Consider the following 27,465-nt stretch of genomic DNA (forward strand, 5'->3'; position numbering starts at 1 on the left):
CGTGAGGCGGCGGCGATGTGGGCGCAGGATCTGACGGTGTCGGCTCCGGGGAAGGTGATCCTGCACGGGGAGCACGCCGTGGTGCTGGGCAAGGTGAGGGCACGACGGGCAAAGTAGGGGGTGCCCTGCTCGGTAAGGGCTGTCCGGCCTCGCTGACCCCCGTTCTCCGCCCGCAGGTGGCCCTGGCCGTGGCGCTGGACCTGCGGACGTTTCTCCGCCTGCGGCCGAGCGCTGAGGGCCGGGTGAGCGTCTCCCTGCCTGGCGTCGGCTTCGGGAGGAGTTGGGACACGCCCGATCTCCAGGCCCTGCGGGGGCGAATCGCAGGCAAGGCCGGGAGAGGAACCGCTGTCCCGGGGCAGTGAGGGGCTCTCGGTACTGTTCGGTGCCCTCGGTACTGTTCGGTGCCCTCGGTACTGTTCGGTGCTCTCGGTACTGTTCGGTGCCGGCTACACCCCGCTGACCGTGCTGGGAGCCCCCCATGAGGTGACCTTGCAGAACCCCCGTGGGGTGACTCTGCAGAGAACCCGTGGGGTTGTTTGTCCCCCCTGCAGTGTTTCAGGGCCTCGCTGTCTCTGGCTCCGCTCACTGACCTGTCCCTGCACCCCTCAGTTACTTACACTCCCCACGTGCCCCGTGTGACCTCGCTGATGCTCAGGTGTCCTTCCGTGGCCGTGTCCCCTCCTGTTTCAGGTTCCAGGGTCTTGTTCTGGTGCTGTTGTAGCGCGGGCAATGCTGTGACACAGGCAGGAGCCAGCCTGGCTCCACATCCCAGTGCGTTACTGGTGGGGGCCAAGCAGGAGCTCTCTGAAGCTGCTCAGAGCTGGGGGCTCCTGGGGAAATCAGGGATACAGAGCCTGTTTTCCTGCCTGTCTGTCCCGCACCAGCCCTCACAGGAATTTCCGCAGCACCTTGTACTGGCTGGACACCCCGGGATATCCCAGTTCCAAAATCCACATTTTTTAATGAAGAGTTTGTGACTTGCCACATGTTCCATAGTGATATGGATGGATGCACTGGGAGGTGTAGGCAGGGAAACAGTTGGAGATGTGGAGTGTGGAAACCCTGGGGTTTCAGAGATTTTGCTTTTATTTTATCATGAATCCTCAGGTAGAACCTGAAATTGGCCCCAGCTGTTTCTGCCTACTGTAACAGAAGGTTTTGTTGTAAATACTGCTCTCAGTGTAACAATTCCCTGTTTTTTAAGTGTTTTAACTCTCCCCTGCTTGCTTCCATAGCTGACTTTGATGAGTCCAAGTCTCCCAGTGTAGAACAGCTGGATGCACTGAGGGAGTTTGCTGGAATTACTGCTGGAGCCTCAGCTCCAGAAAGCCTTGCTACGCTTGCCTTCCTGTATATGTGCCTGGCTATTTCTGCTAAGTATGGGTAAGGCTCTGCTCCTGTCCCACAATTTTGGTGGTGGGTGGGTGCCCCAGGCAGGTGAACTGGGAGTCTGCTCTCACTTAATTTTGAGGGCAGAAACCAGAGCAGTTCATGCCACAGTCACAACACAGACACCTCTCTGTCTAGCAGGCAGCTTCTGTCATCCTGGCTTAGGCTGGAAAAGCAGAAATAAACAGTAAATTTGTTGTCTGAACTAAGTCTGATCTCTTTATAGGCTAAATCTCCCTAAAACTCTGAGAATTTGGGGCTGTTCCAGTTCCCAGCCTTGCCCAGCACCATCAATGATCTCGGTGTGGCTGGATGGGTGCTCAGGGCAGTGTCAGAAACCAAAACAGAGCCCAGCTTCCATATTCTCATCCAAGAAATCCAAGGGTAAAGACCTGGGATGTGCAGCTGGGTCGTGGTTTCCCTGTAGTCTCAGGGTGACACTGGGACTGTCACTCAGCAGCACTGAAAACCTCCTGGGCTTGATTTTGGGCTCTGTAGCACAACCCAGGTGTGTTCAGTGGAGCAAAGGGACATGGAGATGTCCGTGTTCCAGCTTCCCCACCAGCCTGTTGCTCCAGTGGGATGTGGCTGTGCAATTACAGATTTGGGATGTTTACAATTTGTTCAGGAATACGTTTACAATCCTGTTTACAGTCTCTGAAGGGGCTCTTTATGGTGCTGCTCAGGTATTTAGTTACCAAGTGCCCCTCTTAGCTGCTAGCAGCCTGATGAGCTGTGTCAAGCATGGATCCAGCTCAGGAAGGTTTTATTCCAGCACAATGGCTTGGCCAGGCTGCTCCCTTTGAGAATAACCCCTCCTGAAACCCTTGTGTGTCAAATCCACGTGCTGATGTTGCCAGTTCTCAATGAGCTTTCCCTGTCATCAGTCCTAATTTGCCTCCTTTGCCTTTTTAATGTTGTCTGGAGGTGGAATTCAGGGTGGTTGTGTCAGTCCCTGTGTCTGTGTTGCAGGGATGTTCCCAGCATGGATATCCTCGTGTGTTCGGAGCTGCCCATGGGAGCAGGGCTGGGATCCAGTGCTGCCTATGCTGTGTGCCTGGCTGCAGCCCTGCTCATGGTGTGTGGAGCCATCTCCTGCCCGCTGCAGGAGGGAGAGCCCACAGCCAGGTAAGGAATTCCAGCCTGGGATGCACAGCTCTGCTCCCTGTGCCCCACCTTCCCTCTTACCTGCACAAATTCAGGCACTGCCACCTCTCATGGTCTCCCTTGGTTGTCACCACATGTGACACCCTGAGCCCATCTCCTGTCCCTGCCCAGTGTTCCCAGTCCTGTCCCAGACTTTGTAAAACTCCCCATTTCCCTTGTTTAGGGTCAGATAAACATTCCTCAAAAGGGTTTAAAAAGCTTTATTTTTTCAGTCAAATAAAACACACTGAAATTTTTCAACCTCAGTTTCCTCTGTCTCTGAGCATCCAGGTTTTCCTTTGAGTCCTTGAGGATCCTTTCTGGGGTTTTTTTTGCATTTCCCATGGATTCTTTTCTGCATGTGCTACATTTCCTCCTGATCTCCTGCCTGTCTTTCCCTTTTATCAGTACCTGGTTGAAAGAGTTTCTTTCCTTCTGCCCTTGGAGTTCTCCTTTGGAAGCCTGGAGTGCTGGGCCCCTGTGAGAGGGGGCTCTGTTTGAAGCTGTTAAAAATCAAAGCTGGAGGGGCAGAACCTTTGTTGTGTGGGATTTTTTGTGGGGCTGAGAGTGAGACAGCAAGTGGGGGGTAATTCTGTGCTCTGCCTCTGAACCAGAATTTTCAGCCTGACCCAGAAGCAGGTTCTTGTTGGGAGCACTTTGTCCCTTGTGCTTGAGCAAATCCCCCAAATTGGGAAATAAAAGGGCAGCTCCAAGCGATGCAGCGAGGATGTCTTCATTCCCTGCTCGCCCTCTGTGGCTTCAGCATGGATCCAGCATAATTCCTGCCTTCCAGCTGGCGTGCAGAGCTGGGGGTGTCAGACTTCAGAAGGGTTTTGCTTCCCGTGGCAAGAAAAGAACAGCGGGATAGAAAGGCTCCTGTGTCAGGAGGAATCGCAGCCTCTCAAAGAGGATTAAAAACAAGTGGTTTACTCCTGTTCCTGAGGCTGCTGGTGTGAGCTGTTTGCCGAGTGCTCCCAGATTAAATCCTGGCAGCTGGAATGCAAGGTGTGTGGACATGGATGAAGACATTCAGCTGAGGCCCTGGGAAGCAGGAGTGAAGGGGAATGGTTTCTGGATAGCAGGTGGCGCTTGGAATTTCTGCCTTGTCTTGCAAGACGCTGCAAGGCTTTTCCAAAATGTGGGTTTGTGCCTCTGCTCCAGCATGGAATACCTGTTGAATGGGCTTGTGGTGTGCAGGGAGGGTCAGGGGTGTGTTTTTGTGCTCAGACTGAGAGCAGGATTGGATGGGATACTGGGCATTCCTCCTGTGAGGGTGGGGAGGCCCTGGCACAGGCTGCCCAGGGAACCATCCCTGGAGGTGTCCAAGTCCAGGTTGGATGGGGCTTGGAGCAACCTGGGAGAGTGGGAGGTGTCCCTGCCCATGGCAGGGGGTGGAATGGGATGAGCTTTGAGGTTCTCTCCATCTTTCTTGTAACCTCTTCAGGCAATGGAATTAGGTGACCCCAAAGCTTCTCCTCTCCAGGCTGAACAATCCCAACTCCCTCAGCTTTTCCAGTGTGTGTGGTAACACTCTGCTTGATGAGGTGGGGATGAGTCTGGACTTGAATTCCATTAAATCTGATCTTCAGCAGGCTGGGATCTTCCCCCTGAACCTGATCCCTCCCTACCCACTGGTTTGGACTGGTTTGTGTTGGAGATACTTCCTTGCCTTCCAGGTGGACGGAAGAAGAGCTGACACTGATTAACAGCTGGGCCTTCCGAGGGGAGCAGGTGATCCATGGCAATCCATCGGGTGTGGATAATGCTGTTGGCACCTGGGGTAGGTATATTTGCTGCTTCCCAGGCAGAAACTCCCAAATTCAGGTCCCTGTTTTGGCTTGAGCACAGGGAATCCTTCCCTTTTTTCAGTTTGTGTGAGCTGGGCCTGGAGCCAGCTGGAATGTTGGGAACTGGCTGCAGGAACACCAGAGCTCTGTCGCTCCCAGGCAGGTGCCATGGAGCAGAGACCTCGCTGCAAATAACTGATATTTAAACATTCTGCAGTGAACAAAGAAACCTAATCCTGTCCCAGGGATAATGCAGGGGAAAATGCAGTTGGACAGCTGTCATTTAGTTTCAATTAGCAGAGACTTCCCAGTGTTTTGAAAGTGTCCTTGGAGACTGTTAACAGTCTTTCTAATGAGACCTAATGGCAGTGCCTCTGTGAGGGTAGGAGCCAAGTGAGACATTCCTCCTGGACAATGAAATTCCATGCTGCAGGATGGCTGCTGACACCAGTGCACACACATTCAGTCCGTGGAATCCCATGTGCTTGGCTCTGCTGTGTGGAATCGCTGCTGGATTCTGTTTTCTCAGGAAAGGTTTCATGCTGGCCAATCCCTTTGCCTTTGCAAAAATTATTTGACGTGATCCTGGAGGAGAGGAGAGCAAAGGGAAGGGCCTTGGGTTAAGCACGTCCAGCCAGACCCTCTCATTAAGGCAGCAGGGTGAGGCAGGGCCGTGCTGCTGGAGAACATGGTTCATTTAGCTGGTGTTTCTTGCAATTACTGTCACAGGCTCTGGGTGAGGTTCTGAAGATGAAAGACCTTCTGTGTTATCTCTCAGCTCTCTCTGTACTGAGACAATACATGTATTTTACTTTAGGTGGAGCCCTGAGATACCAAGCAGGAAAAATCACACCATTAAAGAGGTAATATTGGAGTTTAAAAATAACCCTCACACACGGTGGGTGGAATATGTCAGAGAGGCTCTGGGTGGGTGTTGGAGGGTATGAGGATGATGGGAGATGGCTCTGCAGCCCCATTTTGGGTGTGGGCAGCCCCAGTTGTTGGGGTGAATGGGGACAATGAAACGTTTGGTCATTATCTGACATTAGATGAACACAGCACAAAGGATCAATATTAATTTCATGGCATTATGGGCAGCAGGAATGGATCTGCTCCTGGCAGCAAATGACATGGTGGGGAGGGGGAACTTTGTGCTTACCTGGTGGTGGGGAAAACCCATTGGCAGAGAGAAATCCAGGTCCTGTGTGTTCCCTCTGCCTCCTGCCAGAGAAGTATAATCTGACTCCATTAAAATCTTTCACAGTGCATGAAATTGCTCTATTAGCAGTTAATGGCCACTGCTGGCTATTCTTGTAGAGAGTATTTCAAAGGAAAAAAATTTGCTTGAAAAACATGGATTTTAGTAAATACATTACAGTCCTATTTATAGCTCTAGTACAGTTGTTCCTTGTATCCAGGAGGAACAAGCCTGAACCCAGCCAGCACTGAAACACCTGCTGAAGTTTTGTAAAATGAATGGGACTCCTTATCTTGGGTTCCTGCTCAGAGAGGCCTTTTGAGGCAGAATAAGCTGTAGCCTTGGGGAGTGTGAAGGAAAGAGGCCAGGAGATGTTCCCTGCCCATGGCAGGGGGTTGGAATGAGATGAGCTTTGAGGTCCCTTCCAGTCCAAAGCACTCTGGGATTCTCTGTCTCCTGTTGCTTCCAGGGTGCCCACACTGAGGATCTTGCTGACCAACACAAAAGTCCCTCGGAGCACCAAGGTCCTGGTGGCTGGTGTAAAGGAGAAGATACTGAAGGTGCAGATGGTTGTGGGATGGAGATGTGGGGGACAGCCTTTGGGAGATAACCCTCATGTGGGACCACAGGTCCCACAGGGATCTTCTGGGACAAAATCTCCTGTAGTCACTGTATTCCTGTCTGCCAGCTGCTTGGGAATGAGTTTTCAGCTCATCTCCTCCCTTCCTCCAGTTTAATAGGAGTTAAAAATCACCAATTTGCAATCATGGAAAGAGCAGTTCCTTCCTCTGGCCTGTTTCCTTCTCTTCCTCCCCTTTTTTTCAGTCAGGAGCAGGTCACCATCGCCCTGCTATGAGAATGAGGGAGCAATTGCCCAGCTCAAAGAGACTGGGACCAGTTTTCTCCCAGTGGTATTGGAAGAGCATCAAGCAGGCACCTCACATCCCTCTTTCCCCCTTTCCAGTTCCCTGCCATAATGAACCCAGTGCTGGACTCCATCGGTGCCATTTCTCAGGAGTGCCAAAATGTTCTGGAAGCGATGCCTGAAAATCCATCACCGGAGCATTACCCTGTGCTGGAGGTAAGGGGCTTGCTTGCCAGTATTTTTAGCCACTGTTACTGTTGAACATCAAAATGTCATTTAAAGAACATTAGGTCTGAAAAAAAAAAGAAAAAAAAAAGGTGATAGCAGGAAATGTTCAGTTCTAAGCAAAACCGTGGTCTGGATGTGCTGCTTTCTCTTCCTGGAGCCAGGAGACAGAATGCAGGGAGGGAGGGGGCAGGCCTGGGGCTCAGGGGACCTGTGGCTCTGGAGGGTTTGTTTCTCCTGCACCGAGTGCCACGGCTCTGGCAGTTGCTGCCTGTGAAGCAGCTGCTCTGTCACTGCCAGGGCTGGAGTGAGGAGAGCCCAGAGCCACTGGTTTGTGATGGACTGACTGGTTCCCAGCCAGCTCCTGGTGCTCCACGCTCATCCTGGCTCCGGAGAGCCACAGACAGAGCTGTGCCCAGAGCTGACCTGACATTGATGCACGAGGTGCACACAAAGATCTGTTTGTCTTGGCTTTGCTCAAAGAGCAGAGGCTGGGGAGGGGGGAGGAACAGGCTTCCGAGTGGAAGAAGTGCTGAGAGTGCTGTAATGCTGCTCCACAGCACTGTGGGGGAGGGATGTGTGGCTGTGTCCCAGCTGAGGCAAACCTGGCCTGGCCCTGGGAGCCAACTTGGACACTCAAGAACCATTTGGTACCAGTCCTTGTTGGCATCTGGATGCCTCCCCTTGGCTCTCAGGAGGACCTCTGTTTGTCCTTGCTCTTGCTCTGGGTTGTTCCTGTGGGGTTCAGAGCAGTCCTGCTCCCTTTGTAGCAGGGGGATGGTGGGATTGTGCACCCCCCAGGGTGGGCTGAGCTGCCAGCAGCTGAGGAAGGTCTGCAGTCTGTTCACAGCACAACTTCACACAACTCCTCATCTTAATTCCACATCCTCAGGCTGTCAGAAGTGTCGGGGGACAGGGAAGAGGGGGGATAATTTGAGTTGTGCTTTGAGATCCTCACATGGAAAACGCCATATCCCACACCTGGGAAGCTGCACTGCAGTGAGCAGGTTCCTGTCTTGAATCTTGTTTTGTCTTGTGCTTGAAGAGCCCACAGAGGCCCAGCTGATTAGATGCAGCACATAGATATATAAATACATCTTTTGGGCTGTTTCTGAAATGTGCAGCTCTGGCCAGCGCTGTATTTGAACCATGGAACTAGTCTAGTGTGTCATAAGCTGTCATCGGATTCCTGGCAGATTTTGGATCAGGAGATGACAGGTGTCTTGGATCATCACAGGCAGTGCTGTGCCCTCACTCAGGCATATAAAGAGGCCTCTGGATGGATATGTGTCCTGCCCAGCCTGGAATGGGTGGTGGCTGAGCTCTGCCTGCTGCCCACTCCTTCCTTCCCACAGCTCCTTAAACTGGGCAGAAATCCTCTGGAGGAGGGAGAGGGATTCTTTCTGTAGTGTCCCCTCCTGTGTGGGGTTGGCAGGGTTCCCAGGTGGAGCTGAGGGAGGGGGAGGTGGCTGACACCTGCCCCCTGCACAGAGCCCCTCCTGGCTCACCAGGAGCTGCAGGCAGGGAAGAGCTTGGTGCTGTTTGCTGGGGGAGGGAGTACAGGGCTGCTCCAGGAGCCTCTCTAGGACTGGTCCTGTCCTGGCTGGCTCCTGGCTTGTAACAGCCTCTGGAAAAGAAGAGCCACAACAGGCTTTGGAGGTGATGGAGTTGGGCTGTCAGACCAGTGTTGCTGAGAACCTTCCTCCACTGCCAGTGCTGAGGGGCTGGGAGGGCCCTGTGATGCTCAGGGAGCCGGTGTCTGCTCTTGGCTCTGCTCCAGACTTGCACAAGCACAGGCCAAGCCCTTCCCTCTGCTCCTGAATTCCTCACCTGTCCTTCTGGGAGAGGAGAAGCTGTAACTTCCACTTCTATGAGGTGTTGTCCATCCCTTGGGCCGTTTGGACCTTGCTGCCGGGGCAGCTTTCTCCAGCAGCAGCAGGTCTGGCTGGCTGGGAAGTGTGGCAGGGATGCTCCCACAGCTCTGCCAGGAGAGTGGGCTCACGCAGAGAGGGGCCTGTGCTGCTCCCAGAGGGAAGGACCCTCTCGACCCCACTTGAGCTGGGTGCCAGATTCCCAGCGTGGTGCTGCTGCGAGGCTCCTTGGCTCTCAGCCCAGGCCCTGAGGCTGTGAGGAGGGAGAAGTGCTGCACAGAGCAAACAAGGGGAGGTCCCTCCATGTCACCTCTCCAGCGATGCCTCAGCGGTGTCAGAAATCCCTGGATTTGGCTTTGCTGGATGAATTGCAGAGCAGGGCAGGGTGACAGCCAGGAATGAGAGCTGCTGGCTCGGTGCCCTTCCCACGGCCGGCGAGGGGCTTTGCACAGCCTCCTGCTCAGCACTCGAGTGACAGGGCAGAGGAGAAACAGTCAGGAAGCGTCAGAGAGCTCAGGAAAAAATTCCTGCTGGAAGCTTGAAGCGATCAGGATTTTCTTGGAAGGTGCAGGAGCTGTTGTGCCCCTGTCACTGTGCAAGTTGTGTTGGGGGATAGGGGCATATGAGCATCCCAGACCTCAGACTTTGGCCTGACCTTGCTCCTGGTGCTGGTGGCCAAATTTCTACAGAAATGAGGAGGTTGTGAAGGGGTGTCTGGGAAGGCAGGACTGCCACTCTGCATCACACTGTCCAGATGTGTGTTCATCTCCTCTCTTCCTGGTTGCTTTTAGGAATTCTTTGACATAAACCAACACCACTTAAATGTGCTCGGAGTGGGCCACCCCTCCCTGGACAGGCTGTGCCAGGTGACCGCATCCCACAGCCTGCACAGCAAACTCACCGGGGCTGGTGGGGGTGGCTGTGGCATCACCCTGCTGCCACCAGGTCAGTACAGCCCCTTGGGCATCATCTTCTTCCTCACAGCCTTGGGTAGGGTTGGGGTCAGGTTTGTGAGCAGAGGAATCCCTGCCAGCCTTGGTCTGGCTCTGGAGGGATGGGCGGGATGTGTCCCAGCACTGCCTGGCACTGTGGGTTGCAGTGTGCGATCCAGGGCCGATTCAGAGTGTTCATTTATGTGTGTCAGCCCCTGAGGGCACTGGCCCTGTGCCAGGGGCTGTGTTTGGAGTAGCCATGGCCCCTTCCCTCTCCCTGCAGTGGCAGAGCTGACTGGCTGCTCTTCCCTTGCTCTTGGCAGACACCTCCCCGCTGGCCGTGGAAGCAGCCAAGCAAGACTTGTGTGCCTGTGGATTTGAATGTTGGGAGACCAAGATCGGGGCCCCCGGGGTGACGCTGCACTCCGCCTCCTCTCTGAGTGCCCAAGTGCAGCAGGCGCTCGCCAGGTGCTGAGCTGCTGCAGGACTGAGCTCCTGGCACCACGTCCTCGGAGCTTTGTGTGTCCACATGCCTGGAAACTTCTTCCCGTTCTCCTGTGTGGCTGAGGGCCTCCAGATGTGGGTATGGAGCCAGTTTGGGGCCTGGTGTCGCTGGGATTTGGGACCTGGGAGCACCCGCCCAGTGGTGTTTGACCAAGGCTCTCAAAATCCTGATTGGAATTTCCTTCCTTAACTGCTATGCTAATCCCAAGGTGCAGGAAGAGAGGGGCTTGGCTGGATTCCAGGGTGGATAATGACACTTTGCTGTTTCAGATGCATGTGGTGTCTCTTCCCTCATCCCTGGTGTCCTGTGGGGGCTGGCAGGGTGGATGTGCATGGTGCTTTGACATTTTTTGGATGAGGAGCATCTTTGGCAACTCAGGGCTTGATGCTCGGGTCTCTGTGTCTTCTGGACTATATTTAATACATTTAATACATTTGGAAACCTTTAATACAGCTCTACCTTGCTATTAATTAAGTGTTGGATAATTAAAATGCAAGATAAAGCACAATTCTAGTGAAATTACTGGTTTTTACTCTTTTCCATAATCTCTGCCTGGTCTGATAAGCAGGGTCCTGTAGTCAGGCTCTGGTTTTTATTCACATGTGCAAGGTCTGTCTCAAACAGCACCTGCAAGGAGGGCAGCTCCAGGCCAAGGGCAGGCTTAAAATTCTTCCTTGTAAAAGTTGTTGTCAAGATGTGCTTGAACCAGCACATCTGTGACCCTGCCTGGTGTTTGGTTTACTTTGATGTAATTAAGATGGGGAAAGAAACCCAAACCACGTCCTCAAAAGCTCACCATAAGTTGCAGTTGTCAAACTCTAAAACCTAAATGCATTTAGACTTATTACACAAAATGTAAATGCATTTTTTTACTCCTGAAATTTTAATGAGCTGTGCCGCAGAACAGAAAGGGAAGTGGCTGAGGCCAGAATCTCTGGGAGTCATGAGCTGACTCTGAGGGACTGTGGTCTCTGCTGTATGTGCCAAAGGGGTTTTATCATCGCTCTGTTTGTCTGGAGTGGGTTTTTTAAGTGGGTTTTTAAGTGTAGCTGTGTTCAAGAATCACTTCACTCAAAGCTGAGTAATGAATTGGCAGAAATGGGGAACTTGTCTTCCCCTTCCAGCCCAGGGATAAAAAAAAATCAAATGTGAGAAGCTGAGATGTTGTAGCTCTAAACTCCCAGCATCATGGTGACCAACTTTAGTTCCCTGATCCCATGTAAAACTGTCTCTGGTTTTAATAAATCCATGGGTTTTTTTATGTGCAAAGTGTTCTTTGATAATTATGCTGGATACAAAAGGAAAAAAGCACCTTACACTGCTTCAGGAAAGCAGGTCTCAGATGCTGCCTTTCTACATGTCTAATTACAATTCCAATTTGCATCTGAGAGCGGCTTTACACTAATCACAAGTCAGAAAGGCTGATAAATAATTTACCATTTTCTAATACAGTGTAATCAATGTGAGGATCTGGGAACGTGTTGACTTTAACCACTTACATGTGTCGACTTTGTGATGTTGGCACAAAGAGATGCCAGATCCAGCACAGGGAGCTTCCCTTCAAAACAGCACGTCTGGGGCTGAGCCCTGTTGGCTCTGAGGGCTGGGGACTAGAACTGAGGGGAAATTCACAGAATGCCAGCGTTATTCAGGTTGAGAAAGCTTTCCAAGGTCATCCGAGTCCAAGCTGTGCCTGATCCTCACCCTGTCACCAACCCAGAGCACTGAGTGACACATCCAGGCCTTCCTTGGACACCTCCAGGGATGGGGACTCCAAACCTCCCCGGGCAGCGCCTGCCAAGGCCTGACCACCCTTTCCATGAGGAAATTCCTCCTGCTGTCCAGCCTGAACCAGCCACCTCTGCAGAGTTCCTCGAGCAGCGCTCATCCTGCTCTGCTCCGTGGTGGGGTGGAAGCGGTGACATTCCGGGGCAGGGAGGGCGGTGGCAGTGTCGTGGCAGGAGGGTGACACAGACACTGCTGGGATCTGCCTTCCCTGTGCCACAGGGACCAGATCTGCCGAAGTCAGCAGCTGGAGCCAGTCCCATTCTGGAGTGAGCACAGATTTCACATCCATCTGTGAGCACGGGAGTGCCCATTCCGTTCTTTCCAAACTCCTCCTTCACCAGCTCCATCAAACGCTTTTCAGGGGCACTGCTACACCCAGTGGGATAACCCAAGGGGTGGCTGGAATGTTTCTGACCCCACCTTCCACAGGGGAATCTCCCCTTCACTTACACCGAGTTACAACCTCCTGGGACACACGGAAACCATCCCTGCCCCTCCTCAGGAGCAGCTGCTGCCGTGGGACTGATGTCCCACGGGGACATGGAGTGGGGCAGAATGAGGCACAGCCCTGCCTCTCTTGTGTTTTGCTGCTTTGGAAGCAAAACTGGAGCCTGTGGAGCGTGTTCTCCCCATGGATCAGCCCCTCCTCTCCCAGGCACCCCGCGGGACGGATGTGCAGCAGGGCAGCGATTGCTGCTGAAGGATTAGCCTGGTAATTTGGCTAATTTTTCTTGAGCTTCATTTTTCACATTACGAGCTCTGCAGCAAGACTAACGAGCCTGGCTTTGCCTCTAATAGCCAGCACAGGCACGGGGAGGGGAAGCTGTGCTCCAGCCTAAAGGAGGGACTGAGAATTGAGGAGCGTGGGGGTCACCAGTGTTCAGTGACAGCAAAAAGGAAAACACTTGGTATAAAAATATCTTCGAAAATCTTCCTTGTCCTTTGCAGCCAGTGCCCAGGGCAGCATCGCTGCCAGGGTATCTCTCCCCATCCCTGGGGAATGTCCCGGTGCCCTGGAGGGCTCTGGCCCCCCTGGCACATCCTCCCCTGAGCCGGGACCCCGGTGCTCCCCGCCCGGCCCTGGCAGGCACAGATGGTATTATTGTTTGTTTGCACTCGGTGTCAGCAGTGCCTTCTTTCTGCTCCGCTGAGTAGATGCTGAGGAGGCAGTGACATTATTGGAGATCACGGAGAGAGCAGGAACAGGGTCAGGGAGAGAGAGGAAATGTCAGCGCGCAGTCACGCGGGGTGGGGGGCTGCTCACACCCCCGGGGCTCCCACTGCTCCAGGGATCCCTTCTGGGGACAGGAGGTGGCACCAGGACCCCCTGCACATCCCTGCAGGGCCAGTGCCATGTCCTTGGACACACTTGGAATGTTTGGGGGTCCCCCGGGGTGAGTAGGGACCTCCCCAGAGCCATTTTAAGGGTGATTTGTGCATCTGACACCTCCCTTGTCCCCTCTGCTTCCCATCCCCAGGGATTTCGGGGCTCCCCCATTCCCAGGGCTCGTGGGGAGCCCGTCCTCCCTGTCCCTCCCAGTCCCCCTCATCCCTCTCCCCTCCTAGCACGCTGAAGGTTTTGAAAGTTAAGTATTACCGTCTGCTTTGTTGTTGCCTAACTACGACAGACAAATTGAGAACTAGTTGTCAAAATGTCAGTGCACAACAAATCAACATTCAAAATGAGTCTCAGCGCTATGTGGTGTATAATTAAAAAAAAATCCTTTTTAGAAATTTCAGCAAGCGTTGGCTCTGCTTTATATTTGTCTGTGTGATTAATAAAGGCAGCTAATTTTCAGACTTTAAAAACAGCTAGAAAATAGCTCCTAATTACATATTAGGTTCCAAGCGGCCCCCGCTGAGCGAGGCTGGTATTGGTGGGCCAGAGAATTTGGCAGGGGCTTAATTACATTCTGAGCATCATCTAATTTTAGTTAAATGTAATGTAATCAGCAGCAGATGTCTGAAATAAAATATGAATTATGAATATGATGAAATTTCATTCTTGAATAAAAAAGTAATTTGCTATTTAGTTCATTAAAGTTGCAGAGGTTTATTAGGGAGCAGGTACACGGTGTGGCTGGGTTCTATTAAAATGATATTTCAGAGGGAGAAGGAAATTGCGTTAAAGGTGCTAAAATATTCTGCCAGGATGCTGTGCCGGGTGGGAATGAACATTTACAAAAATAACGGAGCCCTGGGCCGGTGCCAGCCCCCGGCTCCGGAGCTTCCGTTTACGCAAGGTGACGTCCCACGTCCTGGGGGGGACCCGGGATGGGCTCTGCGCCCCCTCTGTGTGTGCTGAGAGCAGCTGGGCTCTCCTTGCTGGTGGGCTCTGTTATTTCACAGAATCCCAGGATCATTCGGGTTGGGAAAGACCTCCAAGATCATTGAGTCCAAGCTGGGCCCGATCCCCACCTTGTCACCAGCCCAGAGCACTGAGTGCCATGTCCAGGAACTCCTTGGACACCTCCAGGGATGGGGACTCCAAACCTCCCTGGGCAGCCTCTTCCAGTCTCTGACCACCTTTTCCATGAGGAAATTCCTCCTGATGTCCTCCTGCCCTCCCCTGGCACACCTTGAGGCCACGGGGACAAGGCAGCCCAGCACACATTGAGCTGGGATCCACGTGCCTTATTCCAGCTTGGCCAGGAAAACAAAGCCTCAATTCTCCCATCAGCTCCGGGACCATGCTGGATCCTCCCAGGACGCTGTCTCCTAGACACCCTCCCTGCAGCATCCTCTGCACTTTCAGCTCTGAAGTTGAAATTGCTTTTCTCTATCCCTCAGTGGCCCGGGCTGACAGATCAGCATCTCCCGGCGAGGGGCAAGGATGGCGTGTTCATTATTTCCTTGTATTACAGATCCTGTCATTGTAATCCCTCCTGGATGCTGGGCACCAGCTTCAAGCCCTGCCCACTTCCAGGGTGCTCTCCAAGAAAACCCCGCTGCCGATTCATCCTGCACGGCAGCAAATCCCAGGGCACATCCCGACAGCTCCGGTGATGCTTTGGCACGGTCCCGGTGCTGGCGCCGTGGCACAGCCGGGCTACCATGCTCGCCAGCGTGGGTTCACCGTCCTCCCTCTTCTATTCATCAAGGGCATGACAGCTAAAATTCATTTGAAGATGAAGAAAGTGCCGGCTAATCCTTTCTGGGAGACAGTGATAGACTGGCGGCTCGGGAAGAATTGCACAGCAGTAATGAAATTAGGCTAAAACTGCTGGCGGATAGCAGATAATTGCCCTTGTCTGTCACGAGGAATAACATCTCCCAAATCCAACACAATGATTGTTAAAGTTGCAGGAATTTATTTTATTTATTTTATGGGCTCGGGGTTGGCTTTCCAAAGGTCTTTCCCAGGAAAATAAAGGAGCGGGAGCTGCGCGCTCGCCTCCCGCCTTCCCCGGGTGCTTCCACCGCCGCGGCAGCTCGTTAGCCCTGACGAAGCAGCATCACCACGATGACAAGGACACCCCGCTGGGGCCACTCCTGGGGAGTGGGAGCTGAACCAGCCGGCACAACAAGCTGCTTGGAGGAGCTGCTGGAAATGTCAGTCCATCCCCAGCTCCTGCTGACCTTCTGGTGCTTTCCAGGAGGAATCCATCCGCCGACAGCGGGTGCCTGCTTGGTGCTGGGGCGGGTCCCGGTGCCACGGTGACCACACAAGTCCCAGTCCCGTGTCCAGGCTGACCAGCAGCCATTTGTTCTGTAATTGATGGGGCGGTGGCGGCCCAGCGCGGGTGAGTGACTGCGCCGGCCGGCGATGGCGATGTTTTATCCGCTGGGGCTGGCACGGGTAATTTACTGTGCTCGGCAATAACATATTTCACTTCCCGTCTCCCAGATGAAGATTACTTGTGTTTGAAAGTGCCTGAACACACACTCAATTCTGCTTAAACGCTCGCAGCCAGCTGAGCACAGCTCAGCCCTGCGCTGGAGTGGCACAGGGATGAGGGTGGGGACGAGGATGGGGACAGGCTGGAGCACAGCCCGTGCTTCCTCTGGAGCCACTCACAGTGCTGGGGAAAACCCCCCTGCAGCACCCGGCACAGTGGCTGGAAATATTCCATCCACCTTCCCTGACATTTCGTCTGGCCGGGCGAGGAGCTCCGTGGCATTTCCGAGAGGGGCTGGGGAAAGGTCAGTGGGTGGAAAATGTTGGCAAGGTCAGTGCTCCTGCCTCATCCTGAGGCTGCTTCTGAACCCCCCGGACATCTGTGGCACAGACACCGCATGGGCTGGATGGATATCCCTTCCAGGGCTGGGTTATCCCTTCCAGGGCTGGGATATCCCTTCCAGGGCTGGGTTATCCCTTCCAGTGCTGGGTTATCCCTTCCAGGGCGGGGATATCCCTTCCAGTGCTGGGAATGCCACATGCTGTTCTGAGATGCCTGAGCCACCTGAGAGATGAGTTAGCACCAGCAAGGGGGGGTTCTTGTGTGCACCCCCAAAAACTCCCTGTGAGAGGCAGGTGTGAGTGAGGGCAGGAGCTGCTGGGGCTGCAGGGGTGAGGGGCTCAGAGCGATGGGGACGTAGCTGCCAGGGCTGGATCCCATCCAGCTCCTCCTCTTGCCAGCAGCTCTGGGTGGGCTTTGGGCAGAGCCAAACTGGGGGTGTGGAAGCCCCAGGCTGACCCCCTGTGACCCCTGGGCTCCAGGGTGGGGTGCTGGCCCCAGAGCTGCCGCTCCTCCTGCCGGTGCTGGCACGTCCCCAGCGTTCCTGACACGGCGCTGCCGTTAATGGATGCTGATGTGTCACCCAGCCCATTTGTCTTCATTTGGTGCCAGCCGGCGGCCGCAGGGACGCGCCAGGGCTGGGCACAACGCCCTGGAGCCACAGCCTGGCCCGGCAGCAGGATGGGGGAGTGGCGTGGCCAGCACAACCAAAAGTGGATGTTGATGTCTGTTCCCATTCCCAGCGAGAATCCTTGGTCGCTTTGCTGGCAGGAACTGCCAGCCTGAGACCCCGGCAGGGCTGGGGACTCCTTCCTTCTCTGTCTGTGTCACAACCTCCGTGTGCCACCGTGCCTGCTGAGCCGGTGTCCCAGGGAACGCAGGCATGGATTTGGGGGCACAGCAAGACAGGGACCAGATGGGCTGTCCCAGAGGTCCCTCCAGCTCCCCATGGCCATCATCATCCTCCCTCGGTGGGGGATGGCACCGCCACCACCGCGTCCCGCCGGATTCCGGGATGGAACCTCTCCACTGGAGCTGGGTAATTTCTGATTAAGGATTACTGTACCATCAGCCTTGGTTTGATTGCAGATGTTTTTAATTATATCGTATAAGATCGTATTATGTAATTGCATTTATCTGATTGAAGCCTTAATTGTAGGATTTCATAATGGTTTGACTGGGTAAATACACCGTCGCGTCTGTTGTCCCCCACCGAAAATTAGGTGCTTCATGTCTTTATTGCGTTATCCTGGAGAGGAGCTTAAATTGGGAAGGAAGGAATTAGGGGAGAGGGAAGAAAGGAAAGGCGAGTTTGTCATAGGACCATGGAATCCTGGAATGGTTTGGGTTGGAAGGGACCCTAAGGATCATCTCGTTCCAACCCTGTGCCATGGACAGGGACGCTTCCCACCAGAGCAGGTTCCTCTCCCATAGACAGGGACAGCTTCTTTCACTTTTCAATCCCAGAGATCATGGTTCCCTTACTGGCACAGCCACCTGGGCTCTGGAGGCACCAGCAGCCACCAGAGCTCATCCCAAACATTCCCTCCAGCCGGGCATCCCAGGGGCAGCTGCTCTTCCAAAAGCAGGTGAGGGATGGCAAAAATTCCTGTTTCCATTGATGCCAGTACACAGCAAAACAACTGGAAAGCTCTCCACCTCAATTCCTAAAAAAAAACACTAATGAGCTGCTGGCAAGGGGGGGTCTAAGCTGCTCCTCCTGCCCTCAGAGGAGGTCTCTGTGCCTCCCCCCAGCAATTAAAGGGAGGTTCAGGGTTTTGTGGGAGCCTTTTTCCCGGCTGTAATCCGCAACATGTGGTTCGCACGGAGCCTCCTGGCTAATGGGTTTAGGATTACGGGAATATGCACAAATCCAGCGGCTCGCTGTCACTCCGCTCGGCGCACTAAGGTGATTTCATTAGGATTTAGGTTTAGAGAAAAGTCTCTCTCCCTCTCTCTCTCTCCCCCCGCCCCTTCTCTCCCCTTAATATTATTTTTATTCAATTACATCAGCAATTCATGAAACTTCAAAGCCGTTTCATCAGCGCAACCCGAACGCTGCCGGATTGCGCTTGAAAGAGGGGAAGAGGAGGAAAACATAAGCTGCTGCTTTAATGGAATTACTGAAAGGGGCTTTTTAATTAAAAACAAAGGTTGGGCTGAGGTCTATCCATAATTCAGTGCCGCTGGATGTAATATCTGCCGGTGGTTTAATTTTAATAAATGTATGTATTATTAACGGTGGGATCTATATTTTCCAAGCCCAAGGAAGGCCCAGCTGTTCCCACAGGAATGGCTCTCGGTGCCATGGGGGGCACGAGGGGACACTTGATGGCCACAGGGCAGAGGATGGGGACAGGAATGGCTCTTGGTGCCATGGGGGGCACGAGGGGACACTCGATGGCCACAGGGCAGAGGATGGGGACAGGAATGCTCCTGGTGACCCCCCGGTGCCACAGGAGCTGTCACAGCCCTGAGTTAATTACCAGCAGCACCTGTGTGGATTATTCAGACAACTCCAGCCCCTCTTTTTGATGATTTACTCTTAATTAGCCTTTATTAATGAGATGTGACCTCGTCCAGCGAGCTGGTTCCTCACTGCCATCTGCCCGTCCCGCCCTGGGGTGGGACAGTGCTGTCCCCAAGGCCAAGGGCAGCCGGGTGGTGGCTGAGGGGACAATGTCACACTGTGATCCAGGTGCCACAAGGGATCCTCATCCCTGTGCAGCTCCAGCGGGATGGCACCCACCCCCCACCCCCTGCCAGCCGCCGCGTGCTAATAAAAACAAATTAACTTGTAGCAGCGTTAATTTTCCCGCATCCATCCATCCTGGCCTCATTACCAGGGCGATCCCAGGAGCCGGGGGTTTGGGCAGATTGTAATGAGGAGCATGCGGTAGTAAAAGTCCTTCTAATAGGATTTATTTACTGTAATTGTGATTCGAGGCACAGTGCCATCCCCGGCCAGCGGGGCCGGGAGGAGGGGGCGTGGAGCTGAGCGAGAATGCAGCGGAGGAGCCGGAGCTCCCTCAGGGGTCTGGAGGGTCCTGCTGGGCATGGGGCAGGAGCAGGGACTGTCCCTTGCTCCAGCAGATGTTTCCCGGAGTGTGGACACCACATCCCGCTTCCCAAACATCCCAGCAGGAGCTGCCGGGGATGGGGTCACCAATTTCAGGGTTTCCCACTGGAACTGGGATTCAGGGGCTGCTTCCATGGCACATCTCCATCCTCCTGAGCAGAGGCAGCTCGGAGATTTGGGAGGCGAGGCTGCTCCACGGGATGCTCGGGTGGTGCCGGGGTCACAACTCCTGCTCTGGTTTGGCCTCTCAACACACGCAGCGCTGGCAGATCCCCCTCTCCCGGCTGATCCCGATGCCAGGATCTGCAGCGGCTCCACTCCCGCTCCAGAACTCGTCCCGGACACTTGGAATGCCTCCCCTTGGGGTCCCCAAACCTGCTGGGAGTCCCCAGAGAAGGGAGCAGAGCCGGGAGAGCTTTTCTCTCACTCACACTTCATTATTGTTGCTAAGGAAACCTCTTCCCAGGATCTCGGCTGGAACATGTCTGCCTCGGCGGGGCCGCACATCCATCTCTCCCAAAGTGCCCTGAGAGCCGGAGCCGGTGCAGACAAAGGCGGGGATGGAGGCGGAGGCTGCTCCGGGACCACCGCTGCGGCTTTGAACCGCCCGGCCCGAGCGCGATGAGCCGCACGGAAAAGTTGTCAGGGATCATGCAAAACACAAGACAAAAAAAAAAAAAAAAAAAAAAGGAATTTGTCATTTTCTCCCGAAGTCAGCAGGGTCAGGAATTTGCAGCCATGCTCCAGGGGCTGCCACAGCGGCGGGATGAGCAGGGACACTGGGGTGGATCATCCCGCTCCCGTTTCAGCCCATCATTAATTTTGGTTCCTAGTTTATGGAGGGGACTGGTGCTCCCGGCCCCGTGTCCCCCCCGTTCCCAGCTAATGCTTCCCACTGTAGCGAGACGAGTTCCCATCGTTCAGAATGAGCGATTCCCGCATTGATTTGCAGCTTCCTTTTGATGCAGCAAGAATTTATTCCTCGGGAAAGCGCTTTCTGTAGCCATCAGGGATTATTGATGGTGTTGAACTCGCTCGCTGCCCTCTGGATTGCGGCCGGCCCCGGAGCGCTGCGGTGCCCACGGGATGGTGGGAGGAACAGGGACACGCTGCTTTTGGGGGGATGCAGCTGGGGTCTCCCTGTGTAAGAACTGCCAGGGATTGGGAAAAATATGAACAGGGCCAGGATGGCCCCAACAGCAGCGTGGTGGACACAGCACAGATCAAACCTGGTGCTGCTGTGGCACCAGAGTGAGCTCATGGCACGTGTGGCTCCATCCCTCGTCGCTGGTCATGCCATGAGCTCCTTGTGTGTCCCACACGGCTCTGCAAGGCCCGCACGGGGTGGGAGCAGCGTCTCAGCACGACTTCCAGGCGGGACACACCTGGAGTGCCCTGCATGGAGCTGCCTTTCTCCGTGTGCTGGTGGCTCCTGCAGCCCCTCAGGGATGCTCCCAGAGCCTTGGGAGTGGCTGGCCCCAGCAGGTTCCCCCTCCCTCCCAGGCTGGGTGGTCCCAGCAGAGCACAAGAACCCACAGCAGTGTGCCAGCCCGGTGCCCTGCATCCTCCAGAACCCCACACCGCAGAGGTGCCTTTTGTCCCACCCTTGCCAAGCCACTACCTCCACTTCTCCTCTTTCCCCCCTGCATTCCTCATTAAAGAGAAGACTACAGATTTCCCAGCCTGTCTCCCGGTTTTATATTGAAAAGGCTAAATGATATGCTGACACCTTAATTACACCCCATTGTCACAATGCAGCGTGGCAGTGGTGTGAGTGATATGAGAAGAAAGGGCTGCGGCGTGCGTGGCAGATCCTTTGATTCGCGCTGGCAGGTTTGGGAGCGACACAAACCGGGGGCTCGCGCCAGCGTCACCCCCGCGCGCGCCACCGCGGCGTCACCGGCGTCACCCCTGCTGCAGGCCGCCCGCTCTGGGGGACACGGCAGTGGCGCTGGCATGGGAACATCCAAGGCTGAGGGATGTGGTCAAGCCTAGAACGCTGTGGGTGGCCCCACAGCCGTCCCAGCCTGTCCCCGCTCTGTCCCCACCGAGGGCACTGGAGGCCGCGGCTGCCAGCACCGCCGAGGTTCCCTCCTTGGCAGAGACCCCAGCCAGGCAGAAATGTGCCAATTAAGCACTGGCTGCTGATTAGCGGGGGCTGGGGAATTTGCTGTGCCGGGGGAGCGTCGCCCTTCGCTACGCTCCGTGTTTGGGAAATCAGCGTCACCCGAGCGGTGGCAGAGCTGGCTCCCGGCCATCCCCACGGCGCCGCGCCTGCAGCCAGCCCCCTCCATCGCCGAGAGGCTGGCAGGCGGTGACAGTGACAGCAGTGGCGGTGGCACACTGTGCCCAGCTAGAAATAGTCCCCTTCTCCTGTTGGTTTCCCTCTAGTCCCTGCTGGCGCTGCTGTCACACGGTTTGGTGGCTCCATGGCCCCTTGTGGACTTGGCGTTGCCCTGATGGGTGTTGGGGTCCCCAAGGCTGGGTCAGGGTGCAGATGGAGCCTGGCTGTGCCTTCTGGGGGTCCCCTCCAGCTCTGTGGGACCCTGGAGGAGCAGCTCCCTGCTGTGGTGGTCTGCCTGTACCCAACGGGAGGGTGCAGGTGACACCCCTGTCCCCTGGCTGCCCCCACTGTCCCCTTTCCCTGCCACGGCTGAGGGGACAGGCTTTGCTCCCTGTGCTGCCGACCCACACCCAGGGTCGTTTCTCCTCCTCCTCCTCCTCACACCCCTGCTCTGAAAGTGGCAGCAGCAGCGGCACGTGGGCAGCTCTGGTGGCACATGGCCTGTCCCCTGTCCTCTCCCACATCCGACGAGACTGGCAGAGACAAGAGGGAAGAGCCAGGCAGTGTTTTCCATTAACAAAATGTTGCCTTTTAAAATGACACGATGTGGGAACAGACATCAAACAGGCAGACGGATCGCCCGGCGGAGAGGCACTTTCCCCATATGCATCCAGCAAATGCATTTGTTTTGGAAAATGCCATCCCAGGGGAGCGCGGGCGGGAGCGGGAGCGTGTTCCAACAACTGGAAAAGCCTTTGTAGGATCCACGGTGGAGCTGCTCACATGCCTGGGCAGCAGCACCAGGAATCCGGGCACTGCTGGGCTGGTGGCTTCCCCAGGGGGCCCTGTGTCCCCAGTCCCTGTCTCCACTCCCTGTCCCTGCTCCCTCTCACTGTTCTATGTCCCCATTCCACATCCCAGCTCTGTGTCCCTGTCCTGAGTCCCAGCTCCATGTCCCCAGCTGCACATCCCTGCCCTGCATCCCTGCCCTGCATCCCTGTCCCGTGTCCCTGCCCCGTGTCCCAGCCCTGCAGACATCGGTGACTCGAGCCAGTCACTGCAGGGCAGAGGAGAGGTTCGTGTCCCAGCTCCATGCTCCGTCCTGGACAATGCCGGGCCGTGCCGGGGGCGCACAGACCTTCCAGGGCAGTGGGTGCAGACGGGGAGAGCCTCAGGTGGGGCCAGACCCGAGCCGGCACCGCTGGGAAGGATCCAGGAGCCAATTTACATGCAAATGTCCTTATTAATCAAGGACAAGAGGAGGAATGAGCAGAAACCCCCCCAGCACAAGGGCAGAGGCTTTTTCACCGGATGCTTTTCAAAGTTGCTAATGAGGCATCAGCAGCTCTTTTCAGAGCCAGATTATTTGCTGTCTGGATTCTCCAGCGATCCCGTCTCCTCCGCTCCCAGCGTTACCCAGCCTGTCCCCAGCCTGTCCCCAGCCTGTCCCCAGCCTGTCGCAGCCCAGCCCGGCTGGAACACCGGGAACCGGAGGAAAACGGGAGCAGGGATGCGGCGGCTCCGGATGCAGTGGAAGGATAAAACCCCAGCTCTGCAGCGCCCGGGCAGAGCCGTGAGCACCTGAACCTGCTGGCTCGGTCCTGCCCCGGAGTCACTGTCCCCACGCAGTGTCCCCAGCTGTCCTCGCGTGTCCCCATCACCCCTGAGACATCCCTGCATCATCTCCTGTTGCCGGGAGGGTCTGGAAACCCTCCAGGCACTGCGCGGCCGCTCAGGGAGACTCTGTGTCCATCTGGGCCGTGTCCTTGTGTCCTCGTGTCCCCACACTGCCCGCTGTGGGACAGGGACCCTGTGGGGGACATTGGGGCTGGCAGCCTCGGTTCCCGGCCCAGCCACCCCATTCCCGGGGCCCTTTCCTCTTCCAGCGGCCCCATCCCGCTCCGCGCTGTTCATTCCTGCGCGGGGCTTTGTCTGCTTAATCTGATTTCGCGCAGTTCAGGCGTAGGAGCCTTGGGAGGGGAGGGGGAGAGCGAGCCAGGGGGGCTCGAGGGGGGTCTCAGAGGCCCCGCTGCAGCGTCCGGAGCGGGGGGGAACCTCAGTGGGTGCTTTGGGGGGGACCCCCGGGGCCGTTCTCCCAATCCGGCTGAGTTCCCTGGTTTCCACCCTGAGATGGAGCGGTTGCAGAGGCACTGGGACACCGGGACACGAACTGGGGTTGCAGGGCACCCACCCCACCCCACAGCCCACCCGTGTCCCACTGAGGGACTCCATCCCCGGGGGGGAGCCTGTCCCTGTCCCTGCTCCCAGCCCTGGAGGGGGATCTGCCAGCTGCGGAGGCAGGAGGGATGCTGGCACCTGGCACAGGGGCTGAATCTGCCTGGCCTGAGGGGCTGGGGACGCTCAGGGACACTGGGATGCTCAGGGACACTGAGATGCTCACCTGGCACTTGCAGGGACGGCTCTGTCCTCACCGAGGGTCCCCCTTTGTGCCAGCCTCGCCCTCAGCTGCTGGAGAGAATCCAGGAGCCAGGATTTCATGGATAAAACACTGGGACCGCTCCACGTCCATCCTGCTTTCCTTCCCTCTGCTGCGAGGCAGAGCCAGCATTAAAAACCACTAATAGGACACAAAAGTCATCAAAATAAAATAGACTTGTTGGGGTGACTCCCCCTGCACAAACAAACGCTGCCTGATTCAATTAACGGGGCAGTTAAGCAGATAATATTGTTAAGCAAAGCAAAACAGCCTTTTGATGTGTTAATCATCCTCGTGCCTGGAAAAAGTCACCGAAAGCAAAGAAATCTGGGCCCCCATTTGAGGGGAGGCAGCGACACAGGGGATGGCAGGAGCAGGATCGGGATGCTGGGGTGGGATGGGGATGGAGCAGGGCGGGAAGGGGTGGGTGAGGACCCGTGTGCCATCACCCACCTTTGCATGTCAACCACGTCCCTGATTTTATTTCGATTTCATTTAACTGAGGCAATTTCTGAGCAGCTCTGGGGCTGTGGCTTCCAGCGCCGGCTGCGTCGTTTCTCTGGAATTTTATACAATTTCCCAGTGGGAAAGAATCAATATTGGAGATCTCGGGCAAAAACTGCCTCTGGTTTCCTCCAGAAGAATAAAATAAAGTGGGGGTGTATGCGGAGGAGGATCTGGAGCGTCAAGGGGATATTTCAGCCCCGGTGGGTCCTTCGGGTGAACGCTGGAGCGGGCAGCTCCCCGGAGCATTCCCGCCTATTCCTGCTCAATCCTAGCGGGAATCTCAGCCTGGAGAATGGAGGAGGCAGAGGGAATGTGGGATTGCTCCTCTCCCGGGAATGCTGCAGCGGGCTCATCCCCGCGGGGAGAGCTGGCAGCACCCACGGTCCCCACAGCCCCCGCGGGGACAGCCCCGGTGTCCCCAGAGGCCACCCCGGGGACAAGCGGTGCCGGCGGGGCCTGGGGCTGTGGCTGGCGGTCCCCAGCACGGGCGGTGCCATAAATCACGGTGACACCTCCTCGGGGCAGGACGGGGCGATGACAGCGGCCATTCATCTGCGTGACACCCGCGCCGGGGCACAAACGGGACCCCAGGGGGCTGATGGTGGCATCCACGGCAGTCCCTTTGCTGGCGGCTCTTGGGGACAAGACCCTTGGGGGGATGATGCTGGAAGGGGATTTTCCCCCTGGAAGTGATGAGGAAGCTCTGGAGCATCGCCCTGTCCTGGGGCTGGAATGGGAATGGGATGAGGTGGGGACAGGATCCTGGGCAAGGATGCCGGGTGCTGGGCTGGGGAAAATTGCTGGGAAAACTCCTCGCAAAGTCAACAGAAAGTTTATTCAAATCATTCCCTCTGCAAATTGCCTCTGGAAACGAACTTGCAAGTGGTTCTGGAGCAATTGGCTGATTCCACAGGAGCCAAAGGCACAGGTTAACAGGATCAAAGGGATCCCATGGGAATCAGAAATCCCTCCAAGGAGGACGGGTGGGTGCTGCTCAGCGCCAGCCGCCTTCCCATCACCCTCCCAGCAGCAGGAATTGAATAATTGATGCAATTTGAATAACGCTGGGATTTGTAACCGTGCAGAAACTTGCAGACAAGAAGGTTGTAATCAAAAGCTGTTGGCAAACAGTTGTTTTTGTGCAGGTGGGGACGGTGCTGCAGGGATGGGGATGGTGCCCATCACTCCACCACGGCTCTGGGGCTGGATTTTGGGAAGCAAACTGCTCCCACCAAAGCACGGGGGCTCCTGCCCTGCGTGGAGCTGATTTGCTGAATGATTTCTCCAGGAATCAACAATAAATTCTTCCCTGGATGTCCAGCCAGAGCCCCCCACTCCTGCTCCATCCTCAGGGTCCCCTGAAGATGCTTTTGAGGAGTGGGTGATGGAGGAGCAGCATTCCTCCTGGAAAAGCCAAGGGAGGAGTTTTTCCTGGTGATAGATATTATCTCTCTTGGCTTCATCTCTAGGACCTCATGCTGACAATGTGGGGCTGGAGCACTCCCAGCTCCACTGGGGAACACCGGAGCTGCTCCCGCTCCCGGCTCCGTTTAATCCCCACGATAAATAACAGCACAAAAGACTTCGTGAAGTTCCCGGAGCCGCGTGTGCCGAGCAGCCTCCAGGCACTGTTTGTGAAGAGAGGTTATTAAATTGATTTTTTTTTCCCCTTTACATGCTCAATGAACATTAAAATTAAAGTTCTGCTCAGTCCCCACCCCGGGGGCGAGGAGGGGCCACGGCGGAGCAGAGGTGAGGTGTGCCCACGTGCGGGGAGCTGGAGCGGCTCCACCACGCTGGAAGGATGATCCCGGCATCCCCGAGGGCTGTGGGATGGGGATCAGTGGGGATGGAGAGGAGGCATCGTGGCCCTGAGCGCTCCCAGGAGCAGGAAATGCTGGGAGCAGAGAGCCAGCCCCGGACTGAGGAGCAGCTGCACCCGCTGAGGGCTGTCACACAGGGGTGGCAGTGCCAGGTTATGGGGTGACCCTGGCACCTGCTGGCACGGCAGGGAGGGGGGTACAGGTGCCATGTGAGGGCCAGGGCGGGGGGCTGGACCATGGCTCTGCTGCTGGCCCTGCCACCGGGGCACATCTGGGGCTGCTCAGGGCAGGTTTTGCAGCATCAGGAGCTCAGGGCACATCTGGGCGCTGCTCAGGGCACATCTGGTGCTGGAGCACATCTGGGAGCAGGTTTTGCAGTGTCAGGAGGGAGGCGAGGGGCGTCTGCAGGAGGTGACAGTCCCCTGTCCTGCTGAGGTCCTGGTGCTTAGGCTGGGGGGGCCCGGAGGACGCTCCCCACGGCCGCCCCTTCCCCCTGCTCAGCCCCATCACTCCCCCTCCCACCCCAGCCCCAAGGACTCGAATCATTGCCTAATTTAGAAAAATGACAGGGAGACGGTTTTCCACTGACACAGTCACTACTGAAAATTTACTTCAAGGTTCATTGTTGGCAATGTCAAAAGTGATGAAAACCAATAAAAAGAACCAGCACAGCATGAATGTCTGGGTGACAGCGCGCGGGGGGGGGCCCGCCCCAACCCCCTCGCCGCAGCCTGAGCCTGTACAGATAAAAGGTAATTGAAATGTTAGTTCCATTAATATTTCAGCGTGCCCCATATCTGACAGCCGCGCTCCTCACGCGCTCCCAGCCCTGTCTCTTTAGCTGCTGGGGGTGGAGGTTTCCCACAGCCCCAGCCTGGTGTGGGCATCGGGCAGGGCTGGGTGGCACCCAGGGTGTCCCTGAGTGGCACCTGTGTGATGCTCACGGTGCAGTCCTGGTCCTGCAAGAGCTTGGAGTCACCCCAGCCCCAGTGCCAGGGTCGGGTCGGAGGTGGGTGGAGGTTTCTCACAGCCCCAGCCTGGCGTGGGCACTGGGCAGGGCTGGGTGACACTGTGTGTGACACTGAGGAGCTGGGGGTGTTTGGACATCCCAACAGGATCCCTTGGGATGGGGTGTTTGCACCTGCCCCAGCCCCGCTGCTGTCACAGCCTGGAGTCTCACATCGCCCCGGCCACAGAGGGTGTCCCTGAGTGGCACTGGATGTCCCTGAGTGGCACTGGATGTTCCTGTGTGGCACTGGATGTCCCTGAGTGACACTGGATGTCCCTGAGTGGCACTGGATGTCCCTCGGCAGCACTGGATTGTCCCTGAGTGGCACTGGATTGTCCCTGAGTGGCACTGGATGTCCCTGCATGGCACTGGATGTCCCCGTGTGGCACTGGATGTCCCTGAGTGGCACTGGATGTCCCTGGGCAGCACTGGATGTCCGAGT

General features: G+C 55.9%; 1 protein-coding gene across 3 annotated transcripts; it reads left to right on the forward strand.

Moving 5' to 3' along the window:
- MVK (mevalonate kinase) lies at positions 1–27,295 on the forward strand. 3 transcript variants are annotated; one of them, XM_058851522.1, is made up of 10 exons: positions 1–93; positions 177–324; positions 1,236–1,383; positions 2,362–2,517; positions 4,212–4,315; positions 5,140–5,185; positions 5,990–6,080; positions 6,485–6,601; positions 9,273–9,426; positions 27,130–27,295. In XM_058851522.1, the coding sequence occupies exons 1-10, from the start codon at positions 16–18 to the stop codon at positions 27,285–27,287; spliced, it is 1,200 nt and encodes a 399-aa protein (XP_058707505.1). In that variant the 5' UTR covers positions 1–15; the 3' UTR covers positions 27,288–27,295. The 3 variants fall into 3 exon arrangements, with proteins under 3 accessions (XP_058707505.1, XP_058707506.1, XP_058707507.1); XM_058851523.1 differs by lacking the exon at positions 27,130–27,295 and adding an exon at positions 9,737–11,187; XM_058851524.1 differs by lacking the exon at positions 9,273–9,426 and having other exon boundaries at positions 27,130–27,292.
- The last annotated feature ends 170 nt before the right edge of the window (positions 27,296–27,465 follow it).

The sequence above is a fragment of the Poecile atricapillus genome, chromosome 16, assembly GCF_030490865.1.
Source record: "Poecile atricapillus isolate bPoeAtr1 chromosome 16, bPoeAtr1.hap1, whole genome shotgun sequence".
Taxonomy (NCBI): domain Eukaryota; kingdom Metazoa; phylum Chordata; class Aves; order Passeriformes; family Paridae; genus Poecile; species Poecile atricapillus.